We start from the raw sequence: 15,019 nt of genomic DNA, 5'->3' as shown, positions 1-15,019 counted from the left end.
AACAGCATAAGATAGGGCTAACAGTTGGGGAGTATGGTTGTAACTGCTCATGTCTTAGGAGGCTTCAGCCTCAGCACTTTTAGGTCCAGAACTCAAGGGGGGCAGAAGACCCCTGTGACAAAAACCCACTAACTAGCTCACTTTTCCTGAGTGACATGAGCCAGGCAACATAATGGGTGTTTTATATGAGTAGATGCTGTTATTTTTAATTTATACCTAAGGCTCTTTTGCCCAAGATTGAACTGTTTCTTGGTGGAAAGGATTATCAATGCATATCTCTTTTTTTTTTTTTTTTTTTTTGAGACAATCTCACTCTGTCACCCAGACTGGAGTACAGTGGCACGATCTTGGCTCACTGCAACCTCTGCCTCCTGGGCTCAAGCGATTGTCCTGCCTCAGCCTCCCAAGTAGCTGGGATTACAGGCTCACGCCACTATCGCCTGGCTAATCTTTGTGTTTTTTAGTAGAGGTGGAGTTTCATCACATTGGCCAGGCTAGTCTCCAACTCCTGACCTCACATGGTTCCTCCACCTCAGCCTCCCATAGTGCTGAGATGATAGGCGTGAGCCACTGCGCCCAGCCAATGCTTATCGCCTTAATCTACACTATTGAGTTTTCTGTTTTCCCATCTTTTTTTTTTTTTCTTTTTGAGACAGTTTCGCTCTTGTCGCCCAGGCTGGAGTGCAATGGCACGGTCTCTGCTCACTGCAACCTCCCCCTCCCGGGTTCAAGTGATTCTCCTGCCTCAGCCTCCACAGTAGCTGGGATTACAGGCGCAAGCCACCACACCCGGCTAATTTATTTTTAGTAGAGACGAGGTTTCGCCATGTTGGCCAGGCTGGTCTCGAACTCCTGACCTCAGGTAATCCGCCCGCCTCAGCCTCCCAAAGTGCTGGGATGATAGGCGTGACTGCGCCTGGCCTGTTTTCCCATTTTAACAGGAGATGGAATTAGGGCTTCTTAGTCTCTTTTGGGCTGTGGAATCCCATAAAAACCTTGAATTGTTTCCAATACCCCCTTGGTAATGCAGATACAGAAGTTAAGCTGTAGAGCTCAGGCTCCAGGTGAAGAACTGTGTCTCTGCAGCTGCTGCTTTCCATGAAGCTAGAATGAGCGTGCCATGCCATTACTTTGAGCCTTTCCCCAATGACCCAGGCTGGGGTGTACAGTAACTACATCAGCTCTCTGGACCTAGAGAATCTCTGCAGTGATTCAGGTAGAACGGAGTTACCTAGAACCTTCTAGGAGTATAAAAACTTGGTCCTAGGCCGGGTGTGGTGGCTGACGCCTATAATCCCATCATTTTGGGAGACCAAGGTGGGCAGATCATGAGGTCAGGAGTTTGAGACCAGCCTGGACAACATAGTGAAACCTTGTGTCTACTAAAAATACAAAAATTAGCCGGGCATAGTGGCGCACACCTGTAGTTTCAACTACTTGGGAGGCTGAGGCAGGAGAATTGCTTGAACCCAGGAGGCAGAGGTAATGGTGAGCCGAGATTGTGCCACTGCACTCCAGCCTAGGCAACAGAGCCAGACTCCGTCCCAAAAAATAAAAATAAAACTTGGTCCTTCCCTTTTCTGCATATTTTGCTTTTATTGCCTACATCTAAAACAAAACCAATCACTATTATCCCTCTAAACTTTGGATTAATTTGTCTGCCTAGCTCATTCAACTCTGGGAAACAAACACTGAAGTAAAGCAAATAAAAATTGAAGGTCGGTAGAAGATGGCAAAGGGGGCATTCCAAAAGGGAACATGTGCAGAGTCTCAGAGACTGGAGAGATTGTTTAAAGATCAATAGTTTCAGCCGGGCACGGTGGCTCACAACTGTAATCCTAGCACTTTGGGAGGCTAAGTCCGGCGGATCACGAGGTCAGGAGTTCAAGACCAGCCTAGCCAATGTGGTGAAACCCCCCGTCTCCACTAATAATACAAAAATTAGCTGGGCATGGTGGTGCGCGCCTGTAGTCCCAGCTACTTGGGAGACTGAGGCAGAAGAGTCGCTTGAATCTAGGAGGTGGAGGTTGCGCTGAGCCAAGATTGCACCACCACACTCCATCCTGGGCAACAGAGCGAGACTCCGTCTCAAAAAAAAAAAAAAAAAAAAAAGACTAGAGAAGCAGAGAACGTCATATACCAGTTTGGGAGATTTGGACTTTTATTTATTTATTTATTTTGAGACGAAGTCTCGCTCTGTAGCCCAGGCTGGAGGGCAGTGGCACGATCTGGGCTCACTGCAACCTCTGCCTCCTGGGTTCAACCGATTATCCTGCCTCAGACTCTCCAGAGTAGCTGGGATTACAGGTGCACGCTACTGCACCCGGCTAGTTTTTTGTATTTTTAGTAGAGACGGGGTTTCACCATGTTGGCCAGGCTGGTCTTGAACCCCCAATCTCAGGTAATCCGCCTGCCTTGGCCTCCCAAAGTGCTAAGATTACAAGTGTGAGCCACCATGCCTGGCCTGGACCTCTTAATTTTATGATAATCTGAGTTCCCGAAAGAGTAATTGATAGAAAAAAAAACTACACCTGAGGACACAACTTTCTGAGTTCAAATTTCTTTTTTTTTTGAGACAGCATTTCACTCTGTTGCCCAAGCTGGAGTGCGGTGTCACAATTTCGGCTCACTGCAACCCCCGCCTCCTGGGTTCAAGCGATTCTCCTGCCTCAGCCTCCCAGGTAGCTGGGACTACAAGCGCATCACCAAATCTAATTATTATTATTATTTTTTATTTTTTAGGATAGACAGGGTTTCACCATGTTGGTCAGGCTGATCTTGAATTCCTGACCTCAGGTGATCCACCTGCCTCGGCTGCCCAAAGTGCTGGGATTACAGGTGTGAGCCACCACACACAGCCAGGTTCAAATTTCTTTTTTTTTTTTTTTTTTTTTGAGACAGAGTCTCGCTCTGTTGCCCAGGCTGGAGTCCAGTGACGCAATCTTGGCTCGCTGCACGCTCTGCCTCCTGGGTTCACGCCATTCTCCTGCCTCAGCCTCCCAAGTAGCTGGGACTACAGGCGCCCGCCACCATGCCCAGCTATTTTTTTGCATTTTTAGTAGACGGGGTTTCACTATGTTAGCCAGGATGGCCTCGATCTCCTGATCTCATGATCCGCCCGCCTCGGCCTCCCAAAGTGCTGGGATTACAGGCGTCAGCCACCGCGCCCAGCCCAAATTTCTTATTCTTTTTGTTTATAGACTGGGTCTCACTCTGTTGCCCAGCCTGGTCTTGAACTCCTGGGCTTAAGTGATTCGCCTCGGCCTCCCAAAGTGCTGGGATTACATGCTTGAGCCACCACACCTGGCCCCGGATTCAAATTTCAGTGTAAAATCCCCAATCCACTGTTATACAAGCAATGAACAAGTTATTTAACCCCTCTGAGCCAGTTTCCTCCTCTTAAAAAAGGCACAAAACTTAATAGAAAGCAACTAAGAAGCCAGGCACGGTGGCTCAAGCTGGTAATCCCAGCACTTTCCGAGGCCGAGGAGAGTGGATCACCTGAGGTCAGGAGTTCGAGACCAGCCTGACCAAAATGGTGAACCCCCGTCTCTATTAAAAATGCAAAAATTAGCTGGGTGTGGTGGCGGGTGCTTGTAATCCCAGCTACTCAGGTGGCTGAGGCAGGAGAATTGCTTGAACCCAGGAGGCGGAGGTTGCGGTCTGCCAAAATCGCTCCACTGCACTCTCGCCTGGGCGACAAGAGCAAGGCTCTGTCTTAAAAAAATAAATAAATGAAAATACAAAAATTAGCCAGGCGTCGTGGCACATGCCTGTAATCCCAGCTACTTGGGAGGCTGAGGCAGGAGAATCGCTTGAACCTGGGAGGCGGAGGTTGCAGTGAGCCGAGATTGTGCCACTGCACTCCAGTCGGGGTGAAAAAGCAAGACTCCGTCTCAAAAAAAAAAAAAAAAAAAAAGAGGCCGGGCACGGTGGTACACGCCTGTGGTACAGCACTTTGGGAGGCTGAGGCAGGTGGATCATGAGGTCAGGAGATCGAGACCATCCTGGCTAACACGGTGAAACCCCGTCTCCACTAAAAAATACAAAAAAATTAGCCGGGCCTGGTGGTGGGCGCCTGTAGTCCCAGCTATTCAGGAGGCAGAGGCAAGAGAATGGCGTGAACCCGGGAGGCGGAGCTTGCAGTGAGCCGAGATGGCGCCACTGGACTGCAGCCTGGGCGACTCTGTCTCAAAAAGAAAAACGGAAGCAACTAAGAAATGTCAAGAGTGCCATTTTGGAATCAGAGAAGTCATGCTGACTGAGGCACAGGCTTGGCGTGGGAAAAGTGGACTCCAATCTGTTAACTTCTGAAGTTGTCCACGGCAAATATTTCTCTGACGGCACAGGAAGAGATCTGAACTTGGCTTCCCTCATCCATTGAACAAGTATTAACAAGTATCTATATATGCCTACCGTGCCAGGCCTTATTCTAACCACTGGGGCTGCAATATTTAAACAGACAAAGTTGGATCCTCCAAGGACTGTGGTGGGGAAGGCTGACAAAACAAGTAACAAAAATGTGTAACATTAAAAAAAAAAGTGTAATGTTAAAAAAAAAAAGTGTAATAAAGTAACAAAGCCTAGCCCCAGCTCGGCTTGTTTCCCTAGCTGAAATGGGGGATGGCCGGGCGCGGTGGCTCATGCCTGTAATCCCAGCACTTTGGGAGGCCCGAGGCGGGAAGATCGCTTGTGCCCAGGAGTTCGAGGTCACAGTGACCTATGATAGCCCCACCGACTCCAGCCTAAGCGATAGAGCGAGACCCTGTCTGTAATTTAGAAAAAAGAAAGTTGTGGCCGGGGGCGGTGGCTCACGCCTGTAATCCCAGCACTTTGGGAGGCCGAAGGGTGGTGGTGCGGGGGGGGGGGGGGGGGCGCGGATCACTTGAGGTAGGGAGTTAGAGACCAGCCTGACCAACATGGAGAAACCCCGTCTCTATTAAAAATACAAAATTAGCCCAGCGTGGTAGCGCATGCCTGTAATCCCAGCTACTCAGGAGGCTGAGGCAGGAGAATTGCTGGAACCCGGGAGGCGGAAGTTGCGGTGAGCCGAGTTCGTGCCATTGCACCCCGGCCTGGGCAACAGCAAAACTCCGTCTCAAAAAAAGAAAAGACAGTTGTTTAAACATTTTTATGAAATGATATGGGAGGGGACTGGTCTAGGGTTTCTAACAGCCTCCACATCGTCCAGCGGCAGAGCCCACAAAACTGCCACTGGCCGCTACCGGGTTCCTCCACCTCCTTCCCGATCTCAGGCTGGAGAAGTGGTGCAGGGGTCGCTGCGAAAGGAGAGGAGCGTGTATGACGCCACATCCGGCGCGCGGCGGAACTGGCCTCCCTTTGCTTCCGCGGCGGGGCCGGAAGTAGGAGCGGCGGCGGCGGCGGCGGTCGAAAGCGGAGTGAAAGAGGGAGGCAGGGAGCCGGAGAGCCGGAACCGGAGTCGCAGCGGCGGTAATAGTGCGAGACTCCTCTAAGTCACCGTCCTTAGCGCGGGACCGCGGGGTTCGACGGGAGTTAGCGGGGGTGCGGCCAGGCCGTTGGACGCCGGGGGGTCCTGGGGCCGATGTGAGGGGAGGCGGGGGTGGGGGAGCCGGGCCGGCTCTAGAATCGAGTTGTCCGCTCCGCGCCCCGGACGGACACTGATCCGCGGGCTCGTCTTGGCCTTTCCCAGGAGACCCCTGTGCGGTGCGGAGGGGGCGGCGGCCCCGACTCTGACCCGCGCCGGGGGTGGGCCATGGCGGAGATCAGCGACCTGGACCGGCAGATCGAGCAGCTGCGTCGCTGCGAGCTCATCAAGGAGAGCGAAGTCAAGGCCCTGTGCGCTAAGGCCAGGTGAGCCCTTTGGCCCTGGGGAAGGGAGGCCAAGCCGCCGCCCACGGGTTCTGGCCTGGGGCAAACCCAACTGAGAACTTTGGGCTTGCCTCGTTCTGGAAGCTTTCCCAGAGAGGAGCAGGATGGAGCTGCTGCCCTCGAGGAAAAGCTAGCCTGCTTGGGGAAGACAGAGTGGATAAAGACACTTAAAGTTTATTAGACGATGTGTTTCCAGTGGAGTAAGAGTGTTACATAAAGTACTTAGGAAACTCAAGGAAACAAGTCCATCTGTCGGGGGACGGAAGCTTGTTGGAGGGGGGCCGAACTGTGGGAGAGGCCTCGAATAAGGAGGTGGTAAAAGAGTCAGCCAAAAACCAAAGGTTTAAGACAGGAAAGTTAAAGACCCTGTGATTTATAAAAGTCTTCTAATTACAACAACAACCCTTAAAGGTTGGTGGTATTGTACTCATTTTACAGGTGGGAACTTTCATGTTCAAAGTTACCCACAAGTAAGGAATGGGGTCTGAAGCCAGCTCTTAGTGTCCTGTCCTTTTTCAGGCCATAATGCAAAAAGGTGGAGTTGGATCATTCACGTTCAGGGTGGGAGCCTGAGAAATCGTAGCAAGTAAGCCAGGGTAGAATTAAGCACGATAGGGAGGCCAGTTCAGAGTTCTGTGGGAAGTAGGATGATGTAGTGGTTAAGGCTCTAGGTTTTGCGGTGTGAGATGGCTCTAGGTTTGAATCTGAACTCTGCCGCTTTCTAGCTGTGTTAGTAATCTTAAGTGTCTTTATTTGTAAAGCAGAATTAATAGTACTTAATAAGATGATTGTGAAGATTCAGTGAGTTGGTGCTGGAGATGAGGTTAGCACAGTGTTTTGGTACAGCATACGTGCTTGATAATCACCAGGTATTCTATTTCTTTTGGAAGAGGGCAATAATGAGATGGGCTAAAGCCATCAGGGAGGGCTTTTGAGTGGAGGTAGGCCTTGAAGGATGAAGATAATTTGGCTAGCTGATGGAGGCAGGGCCAGTGAGGGAAGGGCATTCCAAGCAGGACGAATGTAACAGTGGAGGCCCTGAGATGCGTGGGGAACAGTCAGGGGTTTAATTACCTGCCTCCTCTGGGGAACTGTGTGATTGTGGCTTCTACCAGGCTGGAGAATTGTGGCAGAAGAGCCCACAGAATTACCCTACGTTTATTGAACAGTAAACATTGGCCTTTACAGGGCCACTATTTGGCCTGGCCCGGTACTGGCAAAAAACTTCTATCCATCTCTTCCCCCCAGCAATCCTATGAGGTTGGAATCATTTGCTGCATTTTCTCGAACAGGAAGCCATGACTCGTAGAGGTCTGGTGACTTAACTGAGGTCACCCACTGAGGACGTGGCAGAGCTGGGTCCTGAATCTGTGGCCCTCAGGCTCTTTGCCTGGCCCTGCCTCACATATACTCCCTGCAGCCAGACAGGGCCTGTGAGGGGATGATGAGCAGGGTCGGCCTCTTTTTCGCCACCTGTCTGTGGCTTTTCTCTTTTGCCAGCTGACCAGACCAGCCCCATGGTGTTTTTAGTTGTCCCCTCTCCCTCAGTCCTGATTGGCATTTTTAGGAACTTAAACCTGTTGTTGCCTGGCACTATTCTTTAACCTCGAAGTATTGTCTCCCTCACGGGCCCTGGATCAGTGTGGTGGTGATGGTAGACAAAGCTTAGATAGCATGCTGGAGTTTGCAGAATAGCAGGAAGTCGTATATTCAGTCTCCATGGCTCCTTGCAACAGCCTAAGGAATACGCAGAGTGGGCTGAGTACTTAGCCCCATTTCATAGCAGAGGAAACTGAGCCTTTGAGTAGATAATGTCTTGCCCAACATCACGCAGCTAGTCGGAGGGGAAGTTAGTTTTGCATCCAGGTCTTTGACTGTGCTCCGTGGTCACTGAGAGCCAGGCAGAGGCATTTAGATTTTGATGTGGGGTGTGAGGCAGCAGGAAGCCATGGAAGGCTGAGGGGTGGAGGGTCCTGCCCAGTTGAAACTGAGTGGAACTAGGAGGTACTAGGCCAAGGCCTGAGTTGGCCGCTGTTGTCCCAGGCTCAGTCTGAAGCAGGGCCATCTCTGATACCTGGTTATGGCCTCCTGGTGACCCACCAGAGACCCAGGCTGAGGCTGGTGGTGTCAAGAGCACCGGCTTGCCTAGAGGGCACAGACATGCAGATGAAACCGGTGGAAGCACAGAGGTCCGCAGTGTCTGAGCTGAAATTGCTGCTACTAGAAATATTAGCACAGTAGGAGAGCTGAGCTTTTGAATCAGGTGGTCTTCAGTATGAATCTTTGCCTTGTCACCTAGAAGCAATATGACCCTCGTCAAGACACTTTCTGATTTTTTGAAGTGATAATGACATGCAGTTGAGAGTCCGGGTATCCGGGCACAGGGCCTGCTGCGCTGGTAGCCGTTACTGCAGGCAGGTCCTGATAGGGCTGGGGAAGTGCTGCAAGTGGCAGAACTGGGGCTGGAATCTGGGCCTGATTCCCAGGCCACACTGGGGTTGTGCTGGCACTGAGGGGGGCTTTGCAGAGAGCACTGGCCCTGCATGTGACCTCCCTGGGCTTCAGGTTTTCACTCAGGGTCTGTGGAAGGGGCTGGCATAAATTCTCAGGAAATTGGGCTTCTGGGTTTCAATTTAGCCACTCTCCAGCTTGGTGACCTTGACCCTCCCGCTTTTCTGTAAGCTTTGGTTTCTTTTTTTCTTTTTTTTTTTTTGAGACAGAGTTTTGCTGTTGTTGCCCAGGCTGGAGTGCAGTGGCCTGATCTTGGCTCACTGCAACCTCCACCTCGTAGGTTCAAGTGATTCTCCTACCTCAGCCTCCCAAGTAGCTGGGATTACAGGCACGCGCCACCATGCCCAGCTAATTTTTGTATATTTACTAGAGACGGGGTTTCACCATGTTGGCCAGGATGGTCTCAATCTCTTGACCTCATGATCTGCCTGCCTTGGCTTCCCAAAGTGCTGGGATTACAGGCATGAGCCACCGCACCCGGCCTAGCTTCGGTTTCTTTACTGTTACGTGAGGCTGAAGAGAACCTCCCCAGTCTGTTGGAAAGGTCACTATGAGCAGTTGATGGGGAAGGATGTTCAGCACAAGAAGCAGTGCAGGTGAGAGAGTCCGGGTACTGGTGTGGCCTCTTGGACCACCGCCAGTGCTGCCTTCTGTTCCCAGAAAGCCAGGGCAGACCTCCTTCGTGCTGCCTCTGCCATACAGAGCAAGGGGCATAAGTGAATCCTCCTGTCCACTGAGCTCAGGAAACTCATTCTAAGGGAAGAGATTGGCAGAAAGAGGGGAGCCAGGCGAGTTGGGCCTCCCACATCAGAATATCTTGATAAAGAGTCAGACCCCAGAGCCAGGCTTCCCTGGTTCATATCCCACCTGTGTCACTGGCACCAAGCCAGCCTCCTTCCCTGCTTCAATTTCTTCATCTGTGTACCAGGAATCATCATAGTACCTGCCTGCCAAGCTCTTAATAACATTCGTGGCACACAGTATGAGCTCGAATGTTCACTGCTGCTATTACCAGGCAAAATTTGGAAATACAGTGTTGCTTAAATTGGGTATCTATAGGCTGGGTGCAGTGGCTCACATCTGTAATCCCAGCACTTTGGGAGACAAAGGTGGGTAGATCACTTGAGGTCAGGAGTTCGAGACCAGCCTGGGCAACATAGTGAAATCTCGACTCTACTAAAAATACAAAAATTAGCTGGGCGTGGTGGTACATGCTTCTAATCCCAGCTACTCGGGAGGTTGAGGCAGGAGAATCACTTGACCCAGGAAGCAGAGGTTTGCAGTGAGCAAAGATGGCGCCACTGCACTCCAGACTGGGCAATGGAGCCAGACTCTGTCTCAAAAAAAAAAAAAAAAAAATTGGGTGTCTTACCTGGCAAAGTGATTTCATCTCCTGCTCACTCAAGTAGAAGTAGACTGCACTGCAAGGAGAAATAAAAAATATTTAAGTCCTCATAGTCATAAAGAAATACTGAACACATGGCAAGAGCACCTCACTTTTTTTTTTTTTTTCCGAGATGAAGTCTTGCTCTGTCGCCCAGGCTGGAGTGCAGTGGCGCGATCTTAGCTCACTGCATCCCCCGCCTCCCAGGTTCAAGCGATTCTCCTGCCTCAGCCTCCCAAGTAGCTGGGATTACAGGCACGCGCCACCACGCCTGGCTAATTTTTGTATATTTAGTAAAGACAGGGTTTCACCATGTTGGTCAGGCTGGTCTCAAACTCCTGACCTCGTGATCTGCCCACCCTGGCATCCCAAAGTGCTGGGATTACAGGCATGAGCCACTGCACCTGGCCAAGAGCGCATCACTTTGAAGGCGCATCCACTGTGGGCCTGCCCTGGGCACCTACCCTTGTGTCTGGATAGCCTGGGAGAAGGGCTCTGTGATTGGCCAAGAGTGACTTAAGCTCTGCTGTGGAGAGGATGGGGAGACCCGCCTCCCAGGAGTGAGTCCTGGATGCGGAAGAGGGAGCAGCAGGGGGAGTCAGGGCTGGAAAAGTCCCAGCCTGCTCAGAAGGCCTGGAACGCTGGGATAAGAGGTTGGACTTTGTCCTTTTGGCAGCAGGGGGCCACGGAAGGGTGTTGCATGCTGAAGGGCCGTGGTCAGCCTGTTTTGGGGAGACTGTACGCTTCACTCCTGCCCCCTGGAGCTTCCAGGACCGCCTCATATCCTCCCCTCCCCCCAAAAAAGGTCAGGAATTGGGCTGGGCTGGCCTGGCTGTGGTGACCCTGGTCTTCTCCTGTCTCCAGAGAGATCTTGGTAGAGGAGAGCAACGTGCAGAGGGTGGACTCGCCAGTCACAGTGAGTACCTGCTGTCCCTGCAGAGCCAGGCCTGGTCTTTCAGGCACATGAAGTTTCCTCTTCATCTTGGGGGCTCTATAAGCCCAACCCTAAGCCTCTTTTATCTGTCCTTTCCCTCACCTTCAACGGAGCACTGCTAAAAGAAGTGGGGGTTGCTGTGCACGTTGGCTCACACCTGTGATCCCAGCATTTTGGGAGGGCAAGGTGGGCACATCACTTGAGGTTAGGAGTTCGAGACCAGCCTGGCCAACATGGTGAAACCATTTCTACTAAAAATACAAAAATTAGCCACGCGTGGTGGCACGTGCCTGTAATCCCAGCTACTTGGGAGGCTGAGGCAGGAGAATCGCTTGAACCCCGGAGGTGGAGATTGCAGTGAGCTGAGATCAGGCCACTGCACTCCAGCCTGGGTGACAGAGGGAGACTCCGTCTCAAAAAAAAAAAAAAAACAGGCTGGGCGCGGCGGCTCACGCCTGTAATCCCAGCACTTTGGGAGGCCGAGGCAGGTGGATCACGAGGTCAGGAGATCGAGACCATCCTGGCTAACATGGTGAAACCCCATCTCTACTAAAAATACAAAAAAATTAGCCAGGTGTGGTGGTGGACACCTGTAGTCCCAGCTACTCGGGAGGCTGAGGCAGGAGAATGACGTGAACCCAGGAGGCGGAGCTTGCAGTGAGCCGAGATCGCGCCACTGCACTCCAGCCTAGGTGACAGAGCGAGACTCCGTCTAAAAAAAAAAAAGAAAGAAAGGAAAGAAAAGAAAGAGGGGTTGTGGGAAAGGACTTTGGATTTGTTAGTGGAGATTCTTGGCCAGGGCAGAAGGACTCCTATTTGGCGAGTGATTCTGCTCACGTATCTCCAGTCTGTGTTAGTAACTTGATTCTGGGTACTTTGTGGGGAGTAGAGAGAGGAGGGGGCCGGGACATCTACCTGGAAGGACTTAGTTCTAGCTCTTGCCTACAGAATAGTTGGTACTCAGCATAGGACAGTGGGTATGGTTCCAGACCAGACTGACTTGGGGTGGGAGAGGAGAATTTTGGTCCTAGGAAGTAGAAGTGCAGCCAAGAGTGATAAAGCTCACTAAAGCAGCGGGTGTTTGGAGGGTAGTCCCTGGCAACTCCCACTGCTTGAGTTCTAACCCCACTCTTCCTGTTCCCCAGGTGTGCGGCGACATCCATGGACAATTCTATGACCTCAAAGAGCTGTTCAGAGTAAGAGTGTGGCCAACACTGTGAAATGTAACGGGGGGATGACTGGAAGACCCCTGTAATTGAGGGTGGGAGCCTTAATTTGGGGCATGGAGTGGGGGCAAGGGGCCCCAAGTTAGATGGGCGGTTGTGGAAGAAGGGCCTCCGCTGGACAGAAACAGGTAGTGGGTAGGGGACTGTTTATGACAGGGCAAAACTTTCTACTTCCCCACAGGTAGGTGGCGATGTCCCTGAGACCAACTACCTCTTCATGGGGGACTTTGTGGACCGTGGCTTCTATAGCGTCGAAACGTTCCTCCTGCTGCTGGCACTTAAGGTGGCAGTCCCCGGCTTCTGCGCCCCCAACCTGGGTGACCTCGGGCCGGGCCTGTCTTAGTCCGTTCCACCCTCATCTCCTATCGTGACCAGCCCCACCTTGGAGCTGTGTCACTGGTGATGGACCAATTCTGCTTTTGGGGGTGGTCAGAGACTTGATGGGGGTTGAGGCCAGCGGGGCAGCATTCTGGGAGGGGCAGAGGCTCACTGTTGCGAATGTGGCAGGTCATTGATGCCACTGGTGGGAGAGGCAGTGTGGGGCCAGATGACAAAGGGCCTGGGTGCCTTGCTAGGGACCCGGTCTGTGTCTGGCAGGTGAAAGAAGAGCCATTAGGTTCATAGTTGAGGGAATGGGTCAGGTTTACATTCTCTGGAGGGGTCGTGTGGGCCTGGGAGGTGGCTCATGCCACATGATTCAGGCAAGAGGTGCCAGGAGTGTGCTGGGCAGTGGTTGTGAGGATGGCATGAGGCTGGCGGGCATGAGGAGGTCAGAGAGGGATGTGTGGAGAGACCGTCTAGGCGCCAGCCCTGGCTTGGTGGCCACCCCCAGGTTCGCTATCCTGATCGCATCACGCTGATCCGGGGCAACCATGAGAGTCGCCAGATCACGCAGGTCTATGGCTTCTACGATGAGTGCCTGCGCAAGTACGGCTCGGTGACTGTGTGGCGCTACTGCACTGAGATCTTTGACTACCTCAGCCTGTCAGCCATCATCGATGGCAAGGTAAGCCAGCCCAGGGCTCCATGGGACAGGGAGAGGAGGGGGGCTTCAGGCCTCAGCCCCGTCCTCTTTCCCTGCTCTCCCCTGTAGATCTTCTGCGTGCACGGGGGCCTCTCCCCCTCCATCCAGACCCTGGATCAGATTCGGACAATCGACCGAAAGCAAGAGGTGCCTCATGATGGGCCCATGTGTGACCTCCTCTGGTCTGACCCAGAAGGTGAGGGCATGTGGGCAGGGGCAGGCAGGGACAGCCAGGAGGGATTGGGAAAGAGAGGGAGCAGGGCTGGTCTTCACTGTCACTCGTCCTCCACCTGCCAAATGGCTGGAACCTTGGAGGAGGAGCAGGGAGGCCTGCATGGCAGGTGCTTTGAGCACACAGTGGCTTGGGGCATGGCCCAGAGGGCTGTGGAGGACAACCAAGTCATGGCTCCCTGAAGTGAAGGGGCCTTAGAACATGACAGCAGCTTCTTCAGAGGTCAGAACCCCAGAATGGTAGCCCCCTGAGACCCCTCATTTTGTGGGTTTTCCACTAGTGTAGAGCAGAGCTGAGATTTAAAGTCAGGTCTTCTGAGGACCAGCCAGAGTTCCTGTTGTCACATACACACACAGGCACACACGCACAGGCAGCCTCTGCTCCAGCGCAAACACACACACACATACACATAGCCTCTGCTCCATCATAGCCACACACACGCACACGAGGCCTCTGCTCCATCACAGCCACACACATGCAGCCGCTGCTCCACAGCCACTCTGGACCTCCCTGTGACAACACAGGGTGCCCTTCTGTCTCTGGGAGTGCCCCTTTCACTCTTATGTGCTGTTTGGACGGGGATTGTATGATCACTGTGATTATGAGGGGGCCCCAGGCATTGGGAGTTCTTTCTCCTCTGGAGCTTATCTGCCCCTACATTTGCTGTCCTGGTCCCCGCCATCTCACAGACCATATTCAGGCCCCATGCTCTGGTCCCACGGGCCTCTGGTGGACTTGGGGAGGGGCCAGGCTGCTCACCCTCAAGGGGCAGCGCGGGCAGCCAGAGAAGCCTGAGGACATCCCTCTCCATCCCTCCCTTTCCGCATCAGACACCACAGGCTGGGGCGTGAGCCCCCGAGGAGCCGGCTACCTATTTGGCAGTGACGTGGTGGCCCAGTTCAACGCAGCCAATGACATTGACATGATCTGCCGTGCCCACCAACTGGTGATGGAAGGTTACAAGTGGCACTTCAATGAGACCGTGCTCACTGTGTGGTCGGCACCCAACTACTGCTACCGGTGAGCCGGCTGGGCCGGGCTGGGATGGGCGGGCATCTGAGCTGAGCTGCTCCTGACCCTGCTGCCCCGCCTTCCAGCTGTGGGAATGTGGCAGCCATCTTGGAGCTGGACGAGCATCTCCAGAAAGATTTCATCATCTTTGAGGCTGCTCCCCAAGAGACACGGGGCATCCCCTCCAAGAAGCCCGTGGCCGACTACTTCCTGTGACCCCGCCCGGCCTCTGCCCCCTCCAACCCTTCTGGCCCTCGCACCACTGTGACTCTGCCATCTTCCTCAGACGGAGGCTGGGCGTGGCAGGGGCTGTCCTGGCTCTGCTGTCCCCCAAGAGGGTGCTTCGAGGGTGAGGACTTCTCTGGAGAGGCCTGGAGACCTAGCTCCATGTTCCTCCTCCTCTCTCCCCACTTGAACCATGAAGTTTCCAATAATTTTTTTTTTCTTTTTCTCCTTTTTTCTGTTTGTTTTTAGATAAAAATTTTGAGAAAAAAATGAAAAAATTCTAATAAAAGAAGAAAAATGGTTTTTGGGTTTGTGCCAGACTTGGTTGGGAATGCACAGGGTTGCTGGCCTGGGACCTGGGGTGGACGTCAGGGCCTTGACTGCCTCAGGGCCCCGACCTGCCAGGAGGGCCAGGCTCAGGCCACTCAGCTTGCCCACGGCCTCCAGGGGCCGCTGCCTGCTGGCTTCCCCAGCCCTAGGGAGAGGGCTCTGTTCTCATGGGCAGCCTTATCTTATTAACAGCATACACACACAGGCACACACAGAATCACAGGATTCTGATTTCTCCATTTTCCTGAAGAGGAGATGGGCCTAGAGGGCCAGTGGATTTTGTGCTAGGTCA

At 52.8% G+C, this 15,019-nt stretch overlaps 1 protein-coding gene across 8 annotated transcripts; it reads left to right on the top strand.

The window, feature by feature from the left end:
- Window positions 1–5,320: 5,320 nt before the first annotated feature.
- PPP4C (protein phosphatase 4 catalytic subunit) lies at window positions 5,321–14,699 on the top strand. 8 transcript variants are annotated; one of them, XM_001148577.6, is made up of 9 exons: window positions 5,321–5,451; window positions 5,672–5,832; window positions 10,610–10,661; window positions 11,825–11,875; window positions 12,087–12,188; window positions 12,738–12,911; window positions 12,999–13,125; window positions 13,992–14,181; window positions 14,259–14,699. In XM_001148577.6, exons 2-9 carry the CDS (start codon window positions 5,735–5,737, stop codon window positions 14,386–14,388), a joined length of 924 nt encoding a protein of 307 aa, XP_001148577.1. In that variant the 5' UTR covers window positions 5,321–5,451; window positions 5,672–5,734; the 3' UTR covers window positions 14,389–14,699. The 8 variants fall into 8 exon arrangements, with proteins under 8 accessions (XP_001148577.1, XP_063653044.1, XP_009428883.1 ...); XM_063796974.1 differs by having other exon boundaries at window positions 5,332–5,451; window positions 10,551–10,661; XM_009430608.4 differs by having other exon boundaries at window positions 5,332–5,457.
- Window positions 14,700–15,019: the final 320 nt, after the last annotated feature.

This window comes from Pan troglodytes, chromosome 18, assembly GCF_028858775.2.
Source record: "Pan troglodytes isolate AG18354 chromosome 18, NHGRI_mPanTro3-v2.0_pri, whole genome shotgun sequence".
NCBI classification, from domain to species: domain Eukaryota; kingdom Metazoa; phylum Chordata; class Mammalia; order Primates; family Hominidae; genus Pan; species Pan troglodytes.
This window is presented reverse-complemented; position numbering and strand designations above follow the sequence as displayed.

Bases quoted from the DNA above. Each gene is read 5' to 3' on its own strand.
- PPP4C (XM_001148577.6), top strand. From the start codon at position 5,735: ATGGCGGAGATCAGCGACCTGGACCGGCAGATCGAGCAGCTGCGTCGC. The intron at 12,189-12,737 runs GTGGCAGTCCCC...GGCCACCCCCAG, and splicing joins TCCTGCTGCTGGCACTTAAG to GTTCGCTATCCTGATCGCAT. The intron at 14,182-14,258 runs GTGAGCCGGCTG...CCCGCCTTCCAG, and splicing joins GCACCCAACTACTGCTACCG to CTGTGGGAATGTGGCAGCCA.